This window comes from Toxorhynchites rutilus, chromosome 3 (genome assembly GCF_029784135.1).
Source record: "Toxorhynchites rutilus septentrionalis strain SRP chromosome 3, ASM2978413v1, whole genome shotgun sequence".
Classification (NCBI taxonomy): Eukaryota; Metazoa; Arthropoda; class Insecta; order Diptera; family Culicidae; genus Toxorhynchites; species Toxorhynchites rutilus.
This window is the reverse complement of record NC_073746.1, coordinates 21,873,451-21,893,503: the sequence shown is the minus strand read 5'-3', so window position 1 is coordinate 21,893,503 and position 20,053 is coordinate 21,873,451. Positions and strand designations below refer to the sequence as shown.

At 38.1% G+C, this 20,053-nt stretch overlaps 2 protein-coding genes across 3 annotated transcripts in view; one reads left to right on the top strand and one right to left on the bottom strand.

Annotated features, from left to right (window-relative positions):
* Positions 1 to 20,053, top strand: part of LOC129775306 (WD repeat-containing protein 75) — a 71,345-nt gene that overhangs the window by 15,414 nt on the left and 35,878 nt on the right. The gene's annotated exons all lie outside the window — the stretch shown is intronic.
* Positions 2,613 to 11,800, bottom strand: LOC129775309 (uncharacterized). The gene is made up of 2 exons (XM_055779893.1): positions 10,878 to 11,800; positions 2,613 to 3,368 (listed from the first exon to the last, which is right to left on the bottom strand). Exons 1-2 carry the CDS (start codon positions 10,998 to 11,000, stop codon positions 3,240 to 3,242), a joined length of 252 nt encoding a protein of 83 aa, XP_055635868.1. The 5' UTR covers positions 11,001 to 11,800; the 3' UTR covers positions 2,613 to 3,239.

Here is a 20,053-nt window from a genome sequence, read left to right as displayed (position 1 = left end):
AGTAGTCCCACCCTCCTGGCCTCCTGGCAACGAGTTTTCTTAATCGATTGTGAATATCTATTGCGCGCGATTGTGTACATATTCCAATGATTTCCATCATTTGTCCTGCAATATTGATTGTACCATCTGTCTCTCAAGAGATACAAACTTTTGCGTAACTAGCCGATTTGTACACGTTTTCAAGGTATTAGTTTGAACAGCCGCTGATTCATTTAAATTACCGACCTCGAATGGAAAATCCAGGCTTCTCACTACGAGATGGCCTCCGCTTTCACTCTGGCGTAGTTTGTCTCAGCCGTCGCAAAGTTTCTTGTTATTGAGTCAATATCATCTGCGAAGCCCAGGAGTTGGGTACTTTTGTTGAAGATCGTGCCCCTCGTTTCGATGCCCGCACGTCGGATTACACCCTCAAGGGCTATATTAAATAGCATACCGGATAGTCCATCCCCTTGCCTTAAACCTCTGCGTGAATACAAAAGGGCTCGAGAGTGCACCCGAAACACGAACGTTGCAAATAACTCGCTCCAAGGTAGCTTTGGTCAGCCGTGTCGGTTTGTCCGGAAAACCGTAGTCGTGCATGATCTGCCATAGTTGTTCTCGATCGACTGTATCATAAGCTGCCTTAAAGTCTATGAATATGTGATGAGTGGTCACGTTGTACTCCCGACATTTCTGGAGGATTTGTCGAAGGGCAAAAATCTGTGGCGCGGGCCCCCATGAAGCCCGCTTGGTACTGCCCTACGAAGCCTTTGGCTATCGGGGATAGACGACGTGTTAGAATCTGGGAGAGCACCCTGTAAGCGGCGTTAGTTAGCGTTATGCCGCGGTAGTTGCCGCACTCGAACCGATCGCCCTTTTTATAGATGGGGCAAACAATACCCTCCATCCATTCTTCCGGTAATTTCTCCTCCTCCCAAAGCCTGGATATTACTCAATGAAGTGTCGTTGCCAGTATATTTTTACCGTGTTTATAGAGTTCAGCCGGAAGTCGGTCTTTTCCAGCGGCTCTATTTGCCTTCAGCAGCCCGATTTCTCGCTGGATCTCCTGGAGGTCGGGGCTGGGACATCATTATCGTTTGAATGCACTCCTAGGTAGGTTTCCATTACGCCTCCATCTGCTATCTCGTCATTGAGGTGCTTATCGAAGAACTGCTGTCACCTGTCGACCACCTCGCGCTCGCTTGTAATCAGGTTTCCTTCCTCGTCCCTACACATGTCTGGATTCGGTGTGTAGCTCTTACGAGATTGGTTCACCTTCTTATAGAATTTGCGCGTATGATTAGCCTGAAATAGTTGTTCTAATTCGTCACGATCCCTGTCCTCCTGCTGGCGATTTTTTCGCCTCAGTATCGTGGTCATCTTATTCCGCGCTCGTCGATATTTGGCCAAATTCTCCCTCGTGGCAATGCTTAAATAGTTTTTCCGAGCTGTTTTGCTTCTCTCCATCGCTTGCTGGCGCTCCCCGTCGAACCAGTCGTTTCTTGGGCTCGTAGTTTCCTCACCTAGTACCGCGGTTGCGGTCTATTCGATGGCAGAGCTAATCTTACTCCAGCCGTCTTCGAGATTCGAAGCATCCCAGAAGCTCCCCAGAGGAAGGTAGTGCCTCATCCAACAGGCGCGCGTAATTCTCGGTAGCTTGCGGGTCTTTTAACTGCCGAATGTTAAACCGAGGAGGGTGGTTTTGCCGTGAATTGCAAGCTCTCGATAGTTTTGAGCGCACATGCACTCCTACTAGGTAGTGATCCGAGTCAATATCCGCACCGCGCAGGGAGCGTATGTTAGTGACGTTTGAGAAAAATCGGCCTTCGATGAGGACGTGGTCAATTTGGGTTATTGCATGTTGGTCAAGTGATCTCCAAGTGACCTTATGAATATTCTTGCAGGGGAAGAAAGTGCTTCTGATCACCAGGCCTCGGGAAGCTGCGAAGTTGAAGCACCGCTGGCCGTTGTCGTTCGTGTCGGTGTGTAGACTGCATGGGCCTATCACCGGTCTGTACATTGCTTCCCTGTCAACCTGGGCGTTCATATCTCCGATGACAATCTTGGTGTCTTTTATTACGGTCATCTAAGGCAATATATTACTGCTTGTGCGTATATTTACTCTTAACTACCAAACTGTTACTTGTTTAGAATTTGTTCCATTATGGAAAACATTATGATTACGGTAATGAATCGTTTCAAATAATATATTTGACTATGTTTTATTTTGTGTTTGTGTGTTCAGTGAGTTGAAATTAATAATCGAACAAATTATAGTAGTAATCGTTTCGTTTTGTTTATTTTTCCTTCTATTGCTTTATTCGTGTTTGGTGTAGGAAACGATTCATCGAATTGATCTCCAGCACCGTTGCTCGGTTACTATGCTAGCTGCCTGAAGAAACACAGAAGATGGAGGAGTGGAACTTGCGATGCAATTTTTCTTTATGTTCTGGGACTGAATAGGTTGAACTAAATATTCAATCGAAATCAATTACCGCATGCGTCTTTTTCACTAGACTTGGTTCCTTGCGATTACCATTTGTTTCCATCGATGGGATACCCACTCGGTGTTCTGCGTTTCCCTTTGGTGAATTTCTTTTTAAACTCCAAGTAGTAATGTAAGTCGACCACTCTTTAACGTCGCTTCAATATTAATTCATTTTTTCATATCGTTTTCCTGATTTCTTCCTCTCTTCCAAAAATGGTACAATACAAAGTTGGATTTGAGCTAAGTATATCTAAGGGATGGTATCTGGAGATGATATTTTAAATTATACAATGTATTGGATGAATATCACATAATCAGAACAAAATTAGAGCTAAATCGTAGATATAAATCTCATAAACTATCAACTCTGTTTGAATGTTTTTTTTTTAAATTGTTATTTTTTCTTCTCCATTCTCAAACCTCAATTTCAAACTGCTATTGAATGCCACTGAAATTTATTTGATTCTTTACAATGCTATGGTATAATGAATCGCTATTATTCATAAAAGCGACGATAGATATAATTGCAGTAACTATTCTTCTACAATATCCTATATACTACTGACTACCACCTATTTCCGTTCATGCCTGCTATTTAATCTCATTAGGAAGTACACTCACAGTGTTTGTAACATCATTTGTGCTTGCATTTAATTATATATCAGTTGTTAGCCTACCTCAGTTTGTGATCCACCTAGGTGAGTTTAGGTATGGATAGTGTCATTACATTTATCTCACGGATTCAATCGGACTCATCCGGTCTAATCCCGCCCTAGATCATATCGTTGGGTCGCCGCAGCATGTGCAGTCGGTAATTGCGACAGCGTCTCATCAGATGAATGTCGTGCTTGAAGTATCGCAAACAGTGCCACTGTGGAATCTCTCGCATAGATTGGGCTGCCTGTGGGTGGGAGTGAATGGAAAAAAAAGAAATGTTGGGCAGTTGAACTTATGTGCTTCCGATAATCCTAGGGCTGAAAATGACACTTTGGTGTTTTGTTTGTCATGTAAGCGTGCTCGTTTGCTACTGATTGGAGTTGGATCTGTTTGGTCTTAGAGTCGGTTTTATGGGATAAATTCACCTTGTGTGCTGACAGTCGCAGATGGTAATCAGTAATCGTGATAGAATGATGTAACTGATGTACCTTCTTCAGCCCTTGTTACAGTCTAAGACTATTGCTACAAATTATTGGTAAGCATTGCAGATAGCATGATTGTTCAAAATTGTGTGGACAAAAGTAGTTGCAGGAAAAACGAGCGGTTCGACCTTCAAAAATTTAGTTCAACACAAACCTAACTTGTAACATGAAAATGCGATAAGATCAGCGAGCTTCCTTTTTGCATTGAACGATTGGAGATTAGCGTGAGTCAGTAACGATTCGGTACGCAATGAGCAGCTCGTGCGTCACGTTTGGAGTCTCGGTTCGGAACCGCTTATGAATGATTGAAAACATTTTTTTTGTGTGTACTATTTCATGTGGAGCGCTTCGTTGCCTGTTGATATTTTAGTTTTATCACCGGAGCAATCAGCCAGAAAAATACAGTTTTCGGTTTGTGTTATTTTTAGCCTATTCGTGCTGTACGTAAACAAACCAGCTAACGTATGTGTCGCCGGTAGCGTAGCGTGTACAAAGGTCATCGGCTCAGTTGATTATTGATAAAAGGTCGGTGGTATTGTTGTGGAATACTTTGTGTTGTAAACAAACAAACAGTGTTTGGGTGATTACAGCTTTTCGTCCTACGAGATCCGGTTGGAGAAGATTCCTTACAATTTTGATTCAATGGAAACGGATACATTTACAAATCGTGTTACGAAGCTTGATGAAAATTGAATATCCTTGCTATGTTATTAGTCGACGTTCGATTTCAAAAGTCGTCAATATTCGTATAATTGGTATAATTCATCAATATTTCAAAATTTATACAGTCAACTCTCCCTAACTCGATATCCTAGGGACCATCGAGTTAGGGAGGTACCGTTCTGAATCATATTTCTGACACTTTGCTCTAATATTTTGAAATGCTTAATGCACTGATGATATAACTATAAAATTAATATCACAATTGCTTCTTTAGAGTAATCCCTTGGTTTCACTATCACTTCATTTGAGAATTATGTACATTTGAATTATTAAATAGTAGGAAAAAATCCAACAGCACCACTCATTATCGTTTGTGTTTGACGTTTGCTTAGCGTGAGCACGTAGAATTTACCCCTCCATCAATATTTAAATTTCTCTCGTGTTTCATCAGTTCTCATCATCGTTATCAGGTTACTGCGATTGCTTGGTAAGTGTTTCGCAGTTGGCTATAAAATATAATCAATTGTAATGTAATTTTCGTACAAAAAATTAAAAAATGAAGTGTCCGAAATTTGATTTTTTTATAAACAGTGTCCGAAAATGGATTCTTATTCGCTTGATTTGAAGAGCATTTTATTCGATGATTTTTTTTATGTTTTCAATCAAATAGGTACCAAAGTAGAAAGCTTGAAAGCATATTGAACTAATTTATTAAAAATATCAACTAAATAATACCTGTGCATAAAGTTGAGATCTGTTTTCTGCATCATATGCCTTAAGCGTCCGAAATATGATTCAGAACACCTCCCCTCCCCCCCCCCCCCTCACCGTGGACCAGCGTGAACAAAAGCCTATTTGTGCACACAAACGGGATTGACCAAAAGGGAATCCACCCGAGCGAAGAACGGTACTGCTAAGAAGGCGACCAAGAAAGCACCAGCATCGAAAGGGCATTGAAGACAGCCAGTCTAGAGGCGAATGAACTGCAAAGTTTAAAGCCTCTTAAAAACAAAGAAAGAAAGAAAGAAGACAGCCAACACACACACACGCGCAACTCTTTTCGTTTGGTGGTCATCGAGTCGGCATTGATTGCCGGCGGTCGTCGAGTGTCGAGGAGACAAATTATCTACCGCTGCCGCCGGGGAGATGAAAACAGCTACTGCTGCGGAAAACCCAACGCAGAGTAAGAGTGATTTTGTTTTCAACACTTCAAATCCAGTTCTTTTTAGAACTTTGAATTACTTTGAACCGATAGAATTTATTTTGCTTTCTATTTATAATATATTAATGCGATTAAATACTTTTTTTTTGTTTTTTTTTTCAATCATGTGAAATCAACGTAAGATCACGTCTTCAGGCAATTTATTAGGGAAATAATGAATCTTAAGAAAGACATTTTCCGCTTTACGCTCACTGGCAAACGATGTTTACTCAACCGTTTCTCAAACGGGAGGTGGCTGTTCTACCGTTCTACGCATAGTTGTCCCATGTTACCTTTTGCTTTTATTATTTTATTTATTACTTATTGTTTGTTCCCAGTATTTCAAAAAACAACATCAAGTTCAATTGTCACATGTTGATATTCTAGGCATAGCTGTCCCACTATGGATTTTTATACTTATAATCAAGCTTGATTGATTCAAGTGAGGGGAACTTTTCACATTTCATTAGACAATAATTTACTGCTCATAAAAAACCCGGTGTATTGCTAAACTGAAATGCTTAAAGCTTCTGGTAGTCAAATATGATAGAAAACTTTGATTGCGTTTTTCTCAGTTTCTAATTTTAGAACATGGAACAACTATGCGTAGAACGGCAGTATTGTAAAAAGGATAAGTGAACGCAACATTTATGTAGACTGATTGGATGCGATAGATATTTTGTCTATTGGAAATGGTATACAAATTATACCACACACAAAGGGGGGGGAAAGAGTTTGAGAATTAGTGACAAGCAATGTGTCATGTATAGAGTAAATATGAGAAAGCGGAGAATAAATTTTGCACCATTTTGCGTGATTGCTTCTTCTGCTGAATATTTGCTACATACAAGTTGTTTGACGACGTTGTGCATAAAGCGAACGACAATCTTGCCTTGCTAGGTGTTTTTCGATTTTACACATATTACTCATGGCTGAGATGAAATTTTAAGCAGATACCCATATTTATTCAACGAACATATCGCCACCATAACAGCCAAAGCGTTTTCTGTTCCCGGATTCATATGCCGAAACGCATCGCAGTTTACCGACATCTATGCCCTGAAAGCGCTTTTCTGTACGGTAGTGCGCAGTACTCTGGAATATGCCTCGCCGATCTGGTCACCCTATCACGTTGCTCAAGTGATCAGCATTGAACGTGTACAGAGGCAATTCGTGCGCTTCGCCCTCCGTAACCTTCCCTGGAACGACCCGGCTAATCTCCCTGATTATGCCGCTCGCTGCCAACTTATAGACCTTCAGTTACTATCTGTTCATATTTATGGACCTTTTGAAAAACAACATCGATTGTCCGGACCTACTTGAAAAAGTTTCGTTTTACGTTCCTCAACGTCCACTTAGACAATTGCCTTTAATTATCGTTCCTAGACATAGAACAAGTTATGGGTTCAACAGCCCATTCAGCAGCTGCCTAAGGGCGTTCAACAATGTTAGTAGCAGTTTCGACTTTAATATGGCTAAACATGATTTTAAAAACCGAATTATGAACGTAGTTTAAGTTTAAGATCTGTGCGACTAGGTCGAAGATTAATAATAATAATAATAATAATTATAGATTTTTGTGATTCCAATAATTTCTTGCTGTTGTCTTGAGTTATAGAGACTTAAAACTTTTTCAGTTAATTTGGCTCTATTAATAGTTTGCTTTCAAGGTATATAACTCGTAGATATTTTATTATTCGAATGGAGTGATAATCATGTCACTTCGTTCAGTCTACAAAAAGGTATTGAGGCTCAAAACCTTTTGCCTCCAACGTAACGCTTTCGTTTTCGAATTCCCCCAAATATCCATTCATCTTTTCATTGAGAATTGATTCAGATGCAGCTTCGAACAAATGATAGTCCTACGTCAACCACGTCAACCTTGCGGTTATACCACAGATATAACCACCCACTTCCTGTTTTTTTTCATATTTTAAATTTATTTAGTCAACTATTTTTTTCCATATGTTTATTCAATATCCTGGATGATTTCCCGGCGGTAAATTAGGTAACTATTAAATGCGTTTTGTGGACTCCCTTTCTCCTCAGCATGTTACGTTATTTGTGTACAATACCTAATAAACTTATAGGTTATTTTGAAAATAGTGTTCAAAAGTGAACTTAAAACACTTGTCATGGAAAGTTTACACTTTCAATCGAAATGTTTAAAAGCAGGATGGATGGAAGTGAGTTTTCTGATTTTCACCCGCCTGATGTTCCTCAGTGCAATATGGAGGAGTAACACTATGGGTTAATCCAGACTGATGTGTTGAGTATCGAAGAAAAAAAGGTGTTATATTCTCGTTTATATGATGGTTATTCTTCCTTGAATGCTTAACTCAAACGTATTACGACATTGGTACTACGTTGCAAAATCGAGCAATCTACACGGAAACATTTTTTAGGAATGCCTTCGACATAGCGTATGTGCACGAATGTAACTAGAACCGTTACACATTGTTGGTTAATTGGAATTTATGTATGGAGTCGTTCAGGAGACATCAGTTAATGTTGCGGGTCTCCGTCGAGTTACAAAGGAATGGTTGTCGAAAGAACTTAATTTTATGTTTCACGTCAGGAGTATGATAGAGGTGAATGAACTCTATCAAGCCAATTAGCTAGTCTTTTTTGAAAAAATAGTATTTTTTCACAAAAAGTTGGATTTGGTTTTCGTAATCATTGATTGCGTTGGTTTTTTTTTGGTTTTGATGGCTTTGGACTGGGGGCGCTATATATATATTTTTTACTGAAAAGCTGAGGTTTTTCTAGATTTTCTAACCATCAGTTAATTTTGAAAAAAATCAAACTTAAAAACGAAAAAAATCACATCTCTGATGTTTGGATATGTTATGTAAAAAAACTCAGCTTTTCAGAAAATATAGCGCCCTCTAGTCCAAAGCCATGAAAACAACAAAAAACAAATACAACCAATAATTAAAAAATTAAAAACCAAAATTTTCACAAGTGTATTATTTTTCCGTAAAAGACTAGCTCATTGGCTTTAATTTCATATACAGGTCGGACTCGATTATCCGGAGAATCGATTATCCGGGATTCAATTATCCGGAATTATAGACTCGATTATGTGGAGTATTTTATTTTTGATTTTCGAAAATTTTGAATAATTTGTATAATAAATCCATATTGAATAGCTAATATGGGTATCAAAAGAAAGGGCTTGACTAGTAGAATGCAGTTATTTATGAAAAATGCAAATCCAAAATGGTCGCCACCGCAAGATGGCGCCATATATATTTTTTCACAACCCCATCAATATGGGTATCAAATGAAAGGGTTTGACTAGTAGAATACAGTTATTTATGAAAAATGCAAATCCAAGATGGCGGCCACTACAAAATGGCAGATTACCTATATTCTCAGAACCACATCAATATGGGTATCAAATGAAAAGGCTTGACTAGTAAAACACAGTTATTCATGAAAAATGCTCAAAAATGTATCAAAAGAAAGTTCTCGACTAGTAGAACATAGCAGATAATGAAAAATCCTATTTCAAGATGGCCGCTGTTTCTATGTATGTTTGAATGTTTGTTGGGTTGTCCCACATTAATAGAGAATTGACCCCGTTTCTGTTGAATGATTGATCTGAAATTTGGAACAAACATTTAATTCTACTGTCATTGTAAAACTGCGTATTCCATGATCTTGAAAAATTCAACTTGGCCGCCGCAAAAAAAAATGGCTGAATGGCTTAATTTGGAGAATACACTAAACTTCTTCTTGAATGGCGTTCACGTTCCCTGTGGAACTTTTGCCGTCTCAACGTATGCATTAACTAGCGTCATTTAGTAATACTAAGTTGAGATTTCTTCAGCCAAATAACACGCCTTGAATGTATTCCGAGGGGCAAGCTCTAGAATACGCGTGACCACAGTGCAAGTCGAAGGAAATTTCTTTGACGAAAAATCCCTCCGACCAGAACGGGAATCGAACCCGAACACCCGGTATGATAATGTGAGACGCTAACCACTCGGCCACGGGTGTACACTAATACACTACAGTATGAACAACATAAATTCCAGAAGATCGCCGCCACAAATAGTCGACTATGTATTTTTTTGCAATCCCCTCAAAGTAACTCTGTCATTGTTAAAATTCGAACATATGCGTAGGAGGATTTTTTTCATCAAATATGATCGTCTATCACCTCCTAAGAGAATGTTTATAAATTATTTTTTTTCATTTGAGAAATGTGTTTTCTGACATTAAGAGGATGAATCAAAAATCAAATTCTTCTTTTATTTTCAAAAAACGAAAAATACATGCAAAAAAAACAAGTAAAGAAAAAAAATGGTTTTGACTCGATTATCCGGAGTGAAAAAAAATATCAATACTCCGGATAATCGAGTCCGACCTGTATCAATCATCTAAATTGGTAGCTCAAAAGTTTTGAAAAAAATCATTTTTGGAAAACAAAAAAAAAATATAAAAAATTGATTTTTTGGACAACCCTAAAACGGAATTGGGCCTCATAACGAAAAAATTAAAAATGCGGGTGTAACATTTCACGATACGGAATAATTTTACCAATTTTCTCGAAAATTTGAGAACCGCTATGTCGGTTTGGCATGGAATGGCTGTATATATTTCTAGATAAATACGTATACTATCAACAGAAACCAAATCAACTTCTCGCATATTCCGCGAGTTATTGCATCATAATTTTTCACTCAAAGATACCTCTCTCTTTTGTATTCAGAGAGGTGTCCTGATAACATATACTAACCGAAACAAAACACTTTAACCCATGAAGTAAAACAAAGTAAAACTGATTGGGGTTTGTTTACAGGTCCAATTGTAATGTGTTTTTGCTCCTGCAATCTTAATGATTACATTGCAACTTTTTAGTAGTGAACACGAATAATGTAAGGCTAGACCGAGATATTGGTATCCCATGAATTGGAGTGTTTTCTGTCACGTTCCTCGTCTCAAGTATAATAATATTTATTTCTGTAGTATGTAAAAAACTGCTGATTGATTGATTGATAGTGGCATAAAAAACAACTGCTTCGTGTTTTGATGAAATATTTGAAGTGTAATTAGAAGAGTTTGATCTTTTGATCAGTCTTTAAAAACAACTACCGTCATCAAAATACTGCTGAATAAAATATTCTGAAATTTGATGCCAAAAAAATCTTCGAATAACAATTCACTAGAGTAACATTTTTTTCCGGAGAAAGTAATCGAAACACCACGTTTCTTCACCCAAAACATTGTTTAGTAATAATGGAGGTGCATTATTGTTTCGCAGGTTTTAAGTAGAATTCGGAATTCTATAAATAATTATTAGAACCAAGAAACTATCCCTCATGAATCACTCACAAAGATGAACGCCAAACGCAAAACTAACACCACAATCATAATTCACTAACAAACATTTAATTACCACTTCGGGACTGGCGAAGATCAGGCTGTCCACCATGTCGGGATTGGTGACGGGCCAGCAGCGAACCAATCCGAAACTGCAAACGGCCAGCAACGCAGTAAGCAACAATCTCGCCAGCTGCATTGCGTCTTGATGATTTGCGGTTTGTACACCGGAACTCGATTGGATCGATTGGAAATGCTTCCCCTCACGCGCTTTTCTGATGGTGAAACAAGCAAGTCCTTTCCCGGGGGCTGGAAAATTACTATTCGCGTGTATGAACGCCTTTATTTATATTTCTCCCCTTCCGTTTTTTCAGCTTCTATAGCTTTATAGTTCAAGTACGAACTGCGTGTCCTGTGAAGTAAGTCCTCAAGTCCTTTAGCGGCCGTTACTCCTGTCAGCCCCCGAATGGAGCCAAGAGTAGGCGGATTCTTATCCAGTGCCTCGGCGAAAATCTGTGTCAGGGCGAGCGTGATTCGAATGAATTTATAATTTCTTTCGTGCGCGCTCTGGCGACACTCGACCCTTTTTGTTGACTTAACGGGAAAAACAACTGAAGTGCTCACAAAAAGAACTGCCGCGCGTCTTTCGACGCTGTGTTGTTTTTCTTTTTTTTGGTTTCTCTAAAAGCTTTCGATAGCACTTTCACATTAGAAGAGTCCGAGTCACAGAGTCACTAAAACACACACTCTAGCTAGTTCCTTTCTCACTGACCAACCGATTCCGATTGATTGATACGGCTCAACTGGAAATCCTTTTTATATGTCTTAGGCAGCAGAAACACCCCGACGGTGGTTGGTAGCCCGCGTAACACTCAACAGGACATTTCTTTTGCACGATGACGAGCGATCAGGCAGGATGATGGCAGAAACAGAGTGAGAGCCTGCCTTCTCGTTGCTGTACTCCGTCACTGTACGATTTGGGAATGCGACTGAACCGCGCGAGGAGCGCGGATCCCTGCCTGGTGGTTGCTTATATAAGATTTGGTTCCTCTGCCCGAGTGCGGTTGACTGCTGACAGATGTGTTGACGATGAGAGCCGTGATTGAATTCGATTCCGTTCGAAGGAAATGCGGCATCTTCCAGTAGTGCATCATGCATCATTCTATCTTGCATGAGATGGGTTGGGAATGATTGGCGCTGATATTGGCAATTAATGTTCACGATGTAATTGTTATGCATTTTCACGCAATACATCAAATCATTTCAATTAGCTCCAAGTTTTCTATGTTACTCAAAACTTGAATTAACAGATATTTTAAATTGGGTATATAATGTTATATTTTATGTCGTGCCTATTATAGTTTGAACAATTGCTGGATATCCAGAGCGATACAACGATACAAAATGAATATATTTTGACAGTGGTATGTCTGAAAGTTGAATATTTCCAATGAAAAAAATTGTAATATGAATATTTTGTAAACAATACCAGAAACGAAAACATATGAATTATTCATGTATTACGATGATCATTTTTTTCTAATGCTGTGGCATTTCACCAAAAGAAATAAATTTAAGAGGGCTGAGTAGCACCGTTCGATCCACGGCTTCTCATAATGGTGGTATTCGGTGTAGCAATATGGCCATTACTCCAAAACCATGATCTACCCATGATCATATTTTTGTTTGTTTGTTTTAAGTTGCGTCCCGAGAGATGTTTTCGTTGGAATCCATTCTATCGCCACTGTTCTATACGCGGAAAAGCAGTATCGTTGAAAAAAAAAATCAATACCGATTTTAATACTAAAAGTCTTGTTATCTCTTATCTAAGTTCTTCTTATTGAAAACGTACGTTGGAAACTAGGGGACGCATATTTGGCTAAGGTTTCTGCGCACCATGGTGGACTTGCATCTACATACTACTCTCAGAAAAGCATACAAACAAAATTTACAAAACACATCAGCCCTTATGTGAAATATTTATTAGGGATGTCGTTTCAGTTGAATGTAAAATAATAACTCATGTTTTTCTTCGTGAGAAAACGATTTTTTTTTCTCACGTCAATTTGTATACCGAGCAGTGCTGAGTTTTTCGCAGCATTTTTGAAATTATATTCAGCAAGATATCGCCAAATATTCGTCGAAATTAACCTGCACGTTTAGTCTTTTTTATATTCATCTTTGAAGGCCTGGATACCAAGAAAATCGAGTGCGGATGGAATAACTCAATTAATTATCAAAGATTGTGCTGTAAGTTGCTTGAAACTAGCTTACTTAATTTTCGGTTGTATGGAAATGCGCCTCCATTATTCGGGCCCTTAAATCCGGAAATTGCTGATTTAGCTTTTGCAGGAGGGCTGATATGTTTTGTGATTGTCTTCACTTCGCGGAGATTCTCCGGATAATCGAATCATAAAAAAACGAATTTTCTCTTGTTAAACCTAATATGTTTATGATTTTCACTTATTTATTAAACGCTTTTATCTAGCTTGACCCGTTTGTATGTTTGTGACTTTGTAATTTTGTAACTTTGTCTGTAGCGCTATACCACGTTAATAGAAATTTAACCCCCTTCCTGTTGACCGATTGATCTGAAATTTGGAACACATCTTTATATCTGGTCATTATAAATCATTATCTTGAAAATCCAAGATGGCGGCCGCTACAAAATGGCGGATTATGTACATATTTTCTCAAAATCCCATCAATATGAGTTTTCCCAAAACCCCATCAATATGGGTATCAAATGAAAGTTCTCGAATAGTAGAACATAGCAGATCATGAAAAATCCAAATCCAAGATGGCCGCAGTTCCCGAACAACTAATTACCTTCTAAATGGTTTCATTCAGCTTGACGCCACTAAGTGGTCGACTATGTTTCTTTTTGCAATCCTCTCAATATCGGTATCAAATGAAATGATTTGAATAATAGAATACAGTACATCAGAAAAATATTCCGAAGAAAATTAGGCAAGAAATAAACGTTGGATTTCCATAATCCATAGTTAGTTGCTTCATCGTATACCCCATGATTTGATTTTAGTTTCATCATTGCCCTCGATTAATGAAGGAACGGACTAACTGCTACTTACTTAATTATGTCCTAGCTTTTTGTACATTAAACCGTTTAACTTAAAGTTTTTTTTACTTATTTTATTTTCTAGTTTTTAGTAAATAATCTGTATCATTAGTATACTTCTCTATAATAAAATCAATCAACTTTTTTTTTTTATTTTTATTTCTTACCTAACATTCTTCGGAATATTTTGATGATGTACAGTATTCTATTAGTCAAATAATTTAATTTGTTGTTGAAGATTTTGTTGAGAAGATTGCAAAAAAATACATAGTCGACCATTTTGTGGCGGCGACCTTTTGTTGTTTTTATGAACATGGAGTTCATAATGTAGTGTATTCTCCAACTCAAACCATTCAGGCATTTTTTAGCCAAACTAAATTTTTCAAGATCATGCAATACGCAGTTTCATAATGGCAGTAGAATGAAAGGTATGTTCCAAATTTCAGATCAATCAGTGATCAGGAACGGGGTCAAATTTCAATTAATTTGGGACAATCCTACAAACACTTAAACATACAAACAAACAGGGCAAGCTGAATGAAACCATTAACAAGTAATTGTTTATCATATTGATGGGGCTTTGAAAAAAATATGGCGTCATTTTGTGGTGGTGGCCATTTTGGATTTGAATTTTTTATAAATCACTGTGTTCTACAAGTCAAGCCCTTTCATCTGATGCCCATATTGAACAGGCTTTGAAAAAAATATGGCGCCATTTTGTGGTGGTGGCCATTTTGGATTTGAATTTTTCATAAATAACTGTGTTTTACTAGTCAATCCCTTTCGTTTGATATGCATATTGATGGGATTCTGAGAAAATACATAATCCGCCATTTTGTAGTGAGCGCCATCTTGGAATTGCATTTTTCATAAATAACTGTGTTCTACTAGTCAAACTCTTTCATTTGACACCCATATTGATGAGGAAGTGAAAAAATATATATCATCGCCATCTTGTGGTGGCGGCCATTTTGGATTTGCAGTTTTCAAGAATAATTGTGTTCTACTAGCCAAGCCCCTTCATTTGATACCCATATTGGCTAGTCAATATGGAATTATTATACAAATTATTCGAAATTTCCGAAAGTCAAAAATAAATTACCCCGGATAATTGAGTCTAAAATTCCGGATAATCGATAATCATGAGTTTTTGGGTAAAAACCATCAATAACTTTAAATAGGATTAAGATATAGACTAGTTCTGCATCGCAAAATGTTCGTCTTGAGAAGCTCTAAAAGTCGCACGAAGATAGTTTTGATTTGGAATTTGAAATATAAAAGTTAGCGCTTTTTGCGTTTTTGCATGGTCACCCCAATGCAGCTTAGAAAAAAAGCGCTAAATCTATTTTCTGATAAGATCTATTTTTGATAACATAAAAATGAGCGCTCTATCATATGTAACAACTTTGTCGAAGACAGTTTTTGTCTAGAGAATAACTGTCGAGCTCTAAATGCTAATTTCCACTTAAGGTGATGGTGAAAGGAAGCCATTCTAGTAGTATAATTAAATGCACGTGTTTTCATGGGGTAATAGTGTTTGTAAGAGAAGAGCAAAGCACCCGTAAATAGATCAATTTACTATTTACGGGTGCTTTGTGCTTTACTGACACGAGTCTTGGAATGTATTTAAGAAATAACAATTCAATACTGAAGAGAAATGTATGAACGATGTGTTCCGATGAACAATTGCAAATATAAATATATATAGAAGGTGAATTGCATATGAAGGGCCTGATTCTCGAATACACTACGAATACACTTCACGGTGGAAACGGTATGAAACGCATTCGCGATGACAACGGTACGGTGTCGACATCTGGATGCGAGATTAGTTTCCCACTAAATTTATCATTATAATATCAAATTATCTTCAGATTAAATTTTTGTATGAGATTATTATATCACATGAAGAAAACAAAGTTTTCCACTCACATTGAATACCAGTTTGATACGAAGAAGTAAATTTTCATTAATGATTTTTTATTTGAAAAGTGCTCATTCTGCCTGAAAACTCATCATTATCTTCGACACTTCACTAACCCGTAAAACGTAGTTCAATGGCGTGCCGTTTATTTCGTTTCCACCGTGAAGTGTATTCGAGAATCAGGCCCGAAGTAAAATTCTGATTATACGCGAGCGAAACATGAGCAAATTTATAACACATGCGAATTGGGGCTCCTTTGGTGTTAACAAGTACTTACGCACAGTAACTCGATGTTGATCATTCCTTAATATTTTCTTTCGTTGATTGTATTTTTTCACATATTCACGTTGGAGAGCTTTAACCCTTCTCTTCGTTGGCTGAGGTATTTTGATTGAATGTTATACTTTTCCGTTTACTATTTTTAACAGCAGAGGCAGCCGTGGCAGTGTTCCGAGCTCTACAATACAATTTTCTTAACCAATGTTACAGTTGCTCAAATTTACATTATAGACCCATTAAACGTAAAAATAATAATTGTTTTGATATCAACACAATTTGATTTTATTGATTTTCATGACAATAACATTTTATTGAGTGATTTTTATAGCTGTTTCGATGATGTTGTCTGTCATCAGTGTCGAAAAAATAACGATGCTTTCACCAATACAAACAAAACCATGGCGGAAAATTGAAAAATTAACTTTCAGAGCACTAGCTCGAGTTTTCCGACGTTTTTCATTATACATTGCGACGGCAGCTGAAAATTCAATATCTTGTGAGTAATCGATTAAGGTTTTGTTGATATTACTTGATAGGAAGTGTGCGAAAACGATCATTTTCTTCACATAGTTTCGCAAAATTATTGATTTTCTGGCGAGGGGTGGGGGAGGGAAATGAGCACCATTGTGGCAGCCATTTGTGGCTTACTTCCACCTTTACCTGAAATGCATCTCCTGGACCATTGTGCAATGGCCGGTCGAGTTGGCATGTGATTCGTCATATAGTGATGCATTTATTATTAGACATTTAAAGAATGAACAACTGCAAACGCAAGCAATTTCTTACCAAAATTTGTGAATCGCGGCATTTTTGTTTGCATCATCTTAAATGTTGGCATTGATAAGCAAGAAACTTATTGAAGACAAAAACAGTATGTTTTATAATTTCGTTTTACTTTTTCGGATATTTTTTCTCTTTGAATTCTTCTTAGTCTAGACAGATGAGTTTCATTCGAGATTTGGACGATTCATTGATGATAAATAATTTGAGTTTTCCCAAAAGTAGCATTGATTTTCAACAGCGGCACGAAGCTATAAAACGGAGGCAGCTTATTATTACACATAGCAAATGTATGAAGGATGAATTCAAAATTGAACTTAGTAGAATTTTCAGATTTTTTATTTTTTGACGTAGGACTACGTCTAACCGGAAGATATAGGGGGTGAAATGGAAATCTAGGCACTGAACAAGTAGGAAAAAATGCAAGATTTGGAACGCTTATAACTCGAGCATTTCTCAATAGATCGCAATGGTTTTTGCATCAATTGATAGGAAATATATCTACGTATCTATCATTACGAATAACATTTCATTTTTCTTGAGATAAATAATTGAATAATTGTGAAATATCAAGCATTGTCAAAATGCACCATGTGCCCATTTTTGATTGGTCCATTTTGTGCTCCTCAAATCGTACCGACCAAAACGGGCAACCAGAGCAGCAGCGAAATAGAATAAAGCACGATTGGAAAGGAAAAAGAAAAAAATGAAGGAAACATTGGTCGCAGTCTCAAACATGCGTATTTCCCGAGCCAGACGATCATTCTCATCCAAACCGTACACCACATCGTTTCGCATCACATCACATCAACAAACTAACACAAGCAGCCATGTCTGGACATGGCAAAGGAGGAAAAGTGAAAGGAAAGGCAAAATCCCGCTCGAACCGTGTTGGACTGCAGTTTCCCGTAGGTGTATTTGCCAATTGCTCCGCAAGGGTAGCTAGGCCGAGCGCGTTATTACCAGTGCACCAGTCCACCTAGCCGCCGTTATAGAGTTTCGGCTGCCGAAGTGATCGAGTTGGCTGGCAAAACTGCTCGCGCTTTGGTTCGGTGGACATCAAGACAACAACAGGCAGACGCAAACGCAATCGCAAAACGGCAGCAGGTAGCAGAAGAAAAAAGTTTGTTCTTTATACAAACTGCTTTGGTGACAAATCCAGAACAAGGCGGCATCGAGGGCGTTCGAAATGGTTTTTTTTTCAAAACCACGAGTACTAAGTTTTCTAAATTGGAACCATTCCATAAAACAAGGCGCTTTTCAGGGCCATTAAACCTTCCAAAAAAGAGTTTACGAAATACAGTTCAATGCTTTCTAAAACAATATCCAAAATAATAATAAAACACTAATTGATTTTTTCATAATTTGTTTTCCAGGATATGATGAGTATGAGAATTTGGCAGTTGTTTTGAGTTTATTATAGAGGGGACTTTCCTGTTTATTCAATTTTCACCAATTCTTAAATTGTTTCCAGATTGAAAGTACAGTAATTTACAATTAGTTTGTTCGACATTTAGCTAATTGGACGGTCATGTAATGCGACATATTTAGTTGGACATTTTTGTAAACATAGAGTGCAGGTTCCAAATTATGACCCCACATTGAAAGTCGACACTGTACCACTATCATCGCAAATGTTTAATTACAGGTTAATATTGCCTCCAATCCGACACTGAGTGGTGGTGATAAATGTGATTTACTGTACAACATGTCACAAGCTGGGTGGGAAGAAATTTTCCAACTGTGAAAGCTGTGGCGAGTGGCAAATGCAATCGCTAAACAGGAAGGTTTAGCCGAACAAGATGGGGATATCGAGTGATAACAAAACATTAAACTCTTTAGATTAAAGATAATTTTGTGATCCTGAAAAGGACCCTTTTTAGCCTTCATGTGAATCCAACGAGCGAACAAATCGTAATGAATGTATTTTTTTTTGCCATCGCTCCCTTTTAACGCTCATTCGTTCGTCTCGTTGGACTCGCCCCTCTGGCTGAGTCTGCCGATTTGTCTCTATCCTGTGAGTGTGTACCGCTAGAGTATAAAACACGCGGACCCCAAAAAAATATCTTATTTTCTTTCAAACCGTAAACCCGTGTAGTTGTATGGCATCGTTTCACATCAACACAGCAACACAAGCAGCAACGTGGACGTGTGGACGTGACAAAGGAGGACAAGTTAAGGGAAAGGAAAAATCCCGCTCGAACCGTGTTGGACTGCAGTTTCCCGTAGGTGTATTCGCCAATTGCTCCGCAAGGGTAGCTAGGCCGAGCGCGTTAGTACCAGTGCACCAGTCTACCTAGCCGGCGTTATATAGTTTCGGCCGCCGAAGTGATCGAGTTGGCTGGTAAAGCTGCTCGCGACGATAAGAAAAACCGCATAAAGAACAGAACACATCAAGACAACAACAGGCAGTTGCAGCGAGTGGCGAGTGGCAAACGCAATCGCAAAACGGCATCAAGTAGCAGAAGAAAAAAGTTTGTTCTTTATACAAACTGCTTTGGTGGCAAATCCAGAACAAGGCGGCATCGAGGGCGTTCGAAATGGATTTTTTCAAAACCACGAGTACTAAGTTTTCTAAATTGGAACCATTCCATAAAACAAGGCGCTTTTCAGGGCCATTAAACCTTCCAAAAAAGAGTTTACGAAATACAGTTCAATGCTTTCTAAAACAATATCCAAAATAATAATAAAACACAAATTGATTTTTTCATAATTTGTTTGCCAGGATATGATGAGTATGTGAATTTGGCAGTTGTTCTGAGCTTTTTGATTTTCACCAATTCTTAAATTGCTTCTAGATTGAAAGTACAGTAATTTACACTTATCTCGACATTTAGCTAATTGGACGGACCTGTGATGCGACATATTTAGTTGGACATTTTTGTAAACATAGAGTTCGGGGTCCAAATTATGACCCCACATTGAAAGTCGACACTGTACCACTGTCATCACAAATGTTCAATTACAGGTTAAAATTACCTCCAATCCGACACTGAGTGGTGATAATGCGACGTGCCATTGAATGTAATTTACTGAACAACATGTCACAAGCTGGATGGGAAGAAATTTTCCAACTGTGAAAGCTGTGGCGAGTGGCAAACGCAATCGTTAAACAGGAAGGTTTAGCCGAACAAGATGGGGATATCGAGTGATAACAAAACAATAAACTCTTTAGATTAAAGATAATGTT

Coding starts and splice junctions, on each gene's coding strand:
- LOC129775309 (XM_055779893.1), bottom strand. CDS start 11,000: ATGCAGCTGGCGAGATTGTTGCTTACTGCGTTGCTGGCCGTTTGCAGT. Junction 3,369..10,877: donor TCTTCGCCAGTCCCGAAGTG/GTAATTAAATGT, acceptor TCCCACCCACAG/GCAGCCCAATCTATGCGAGA.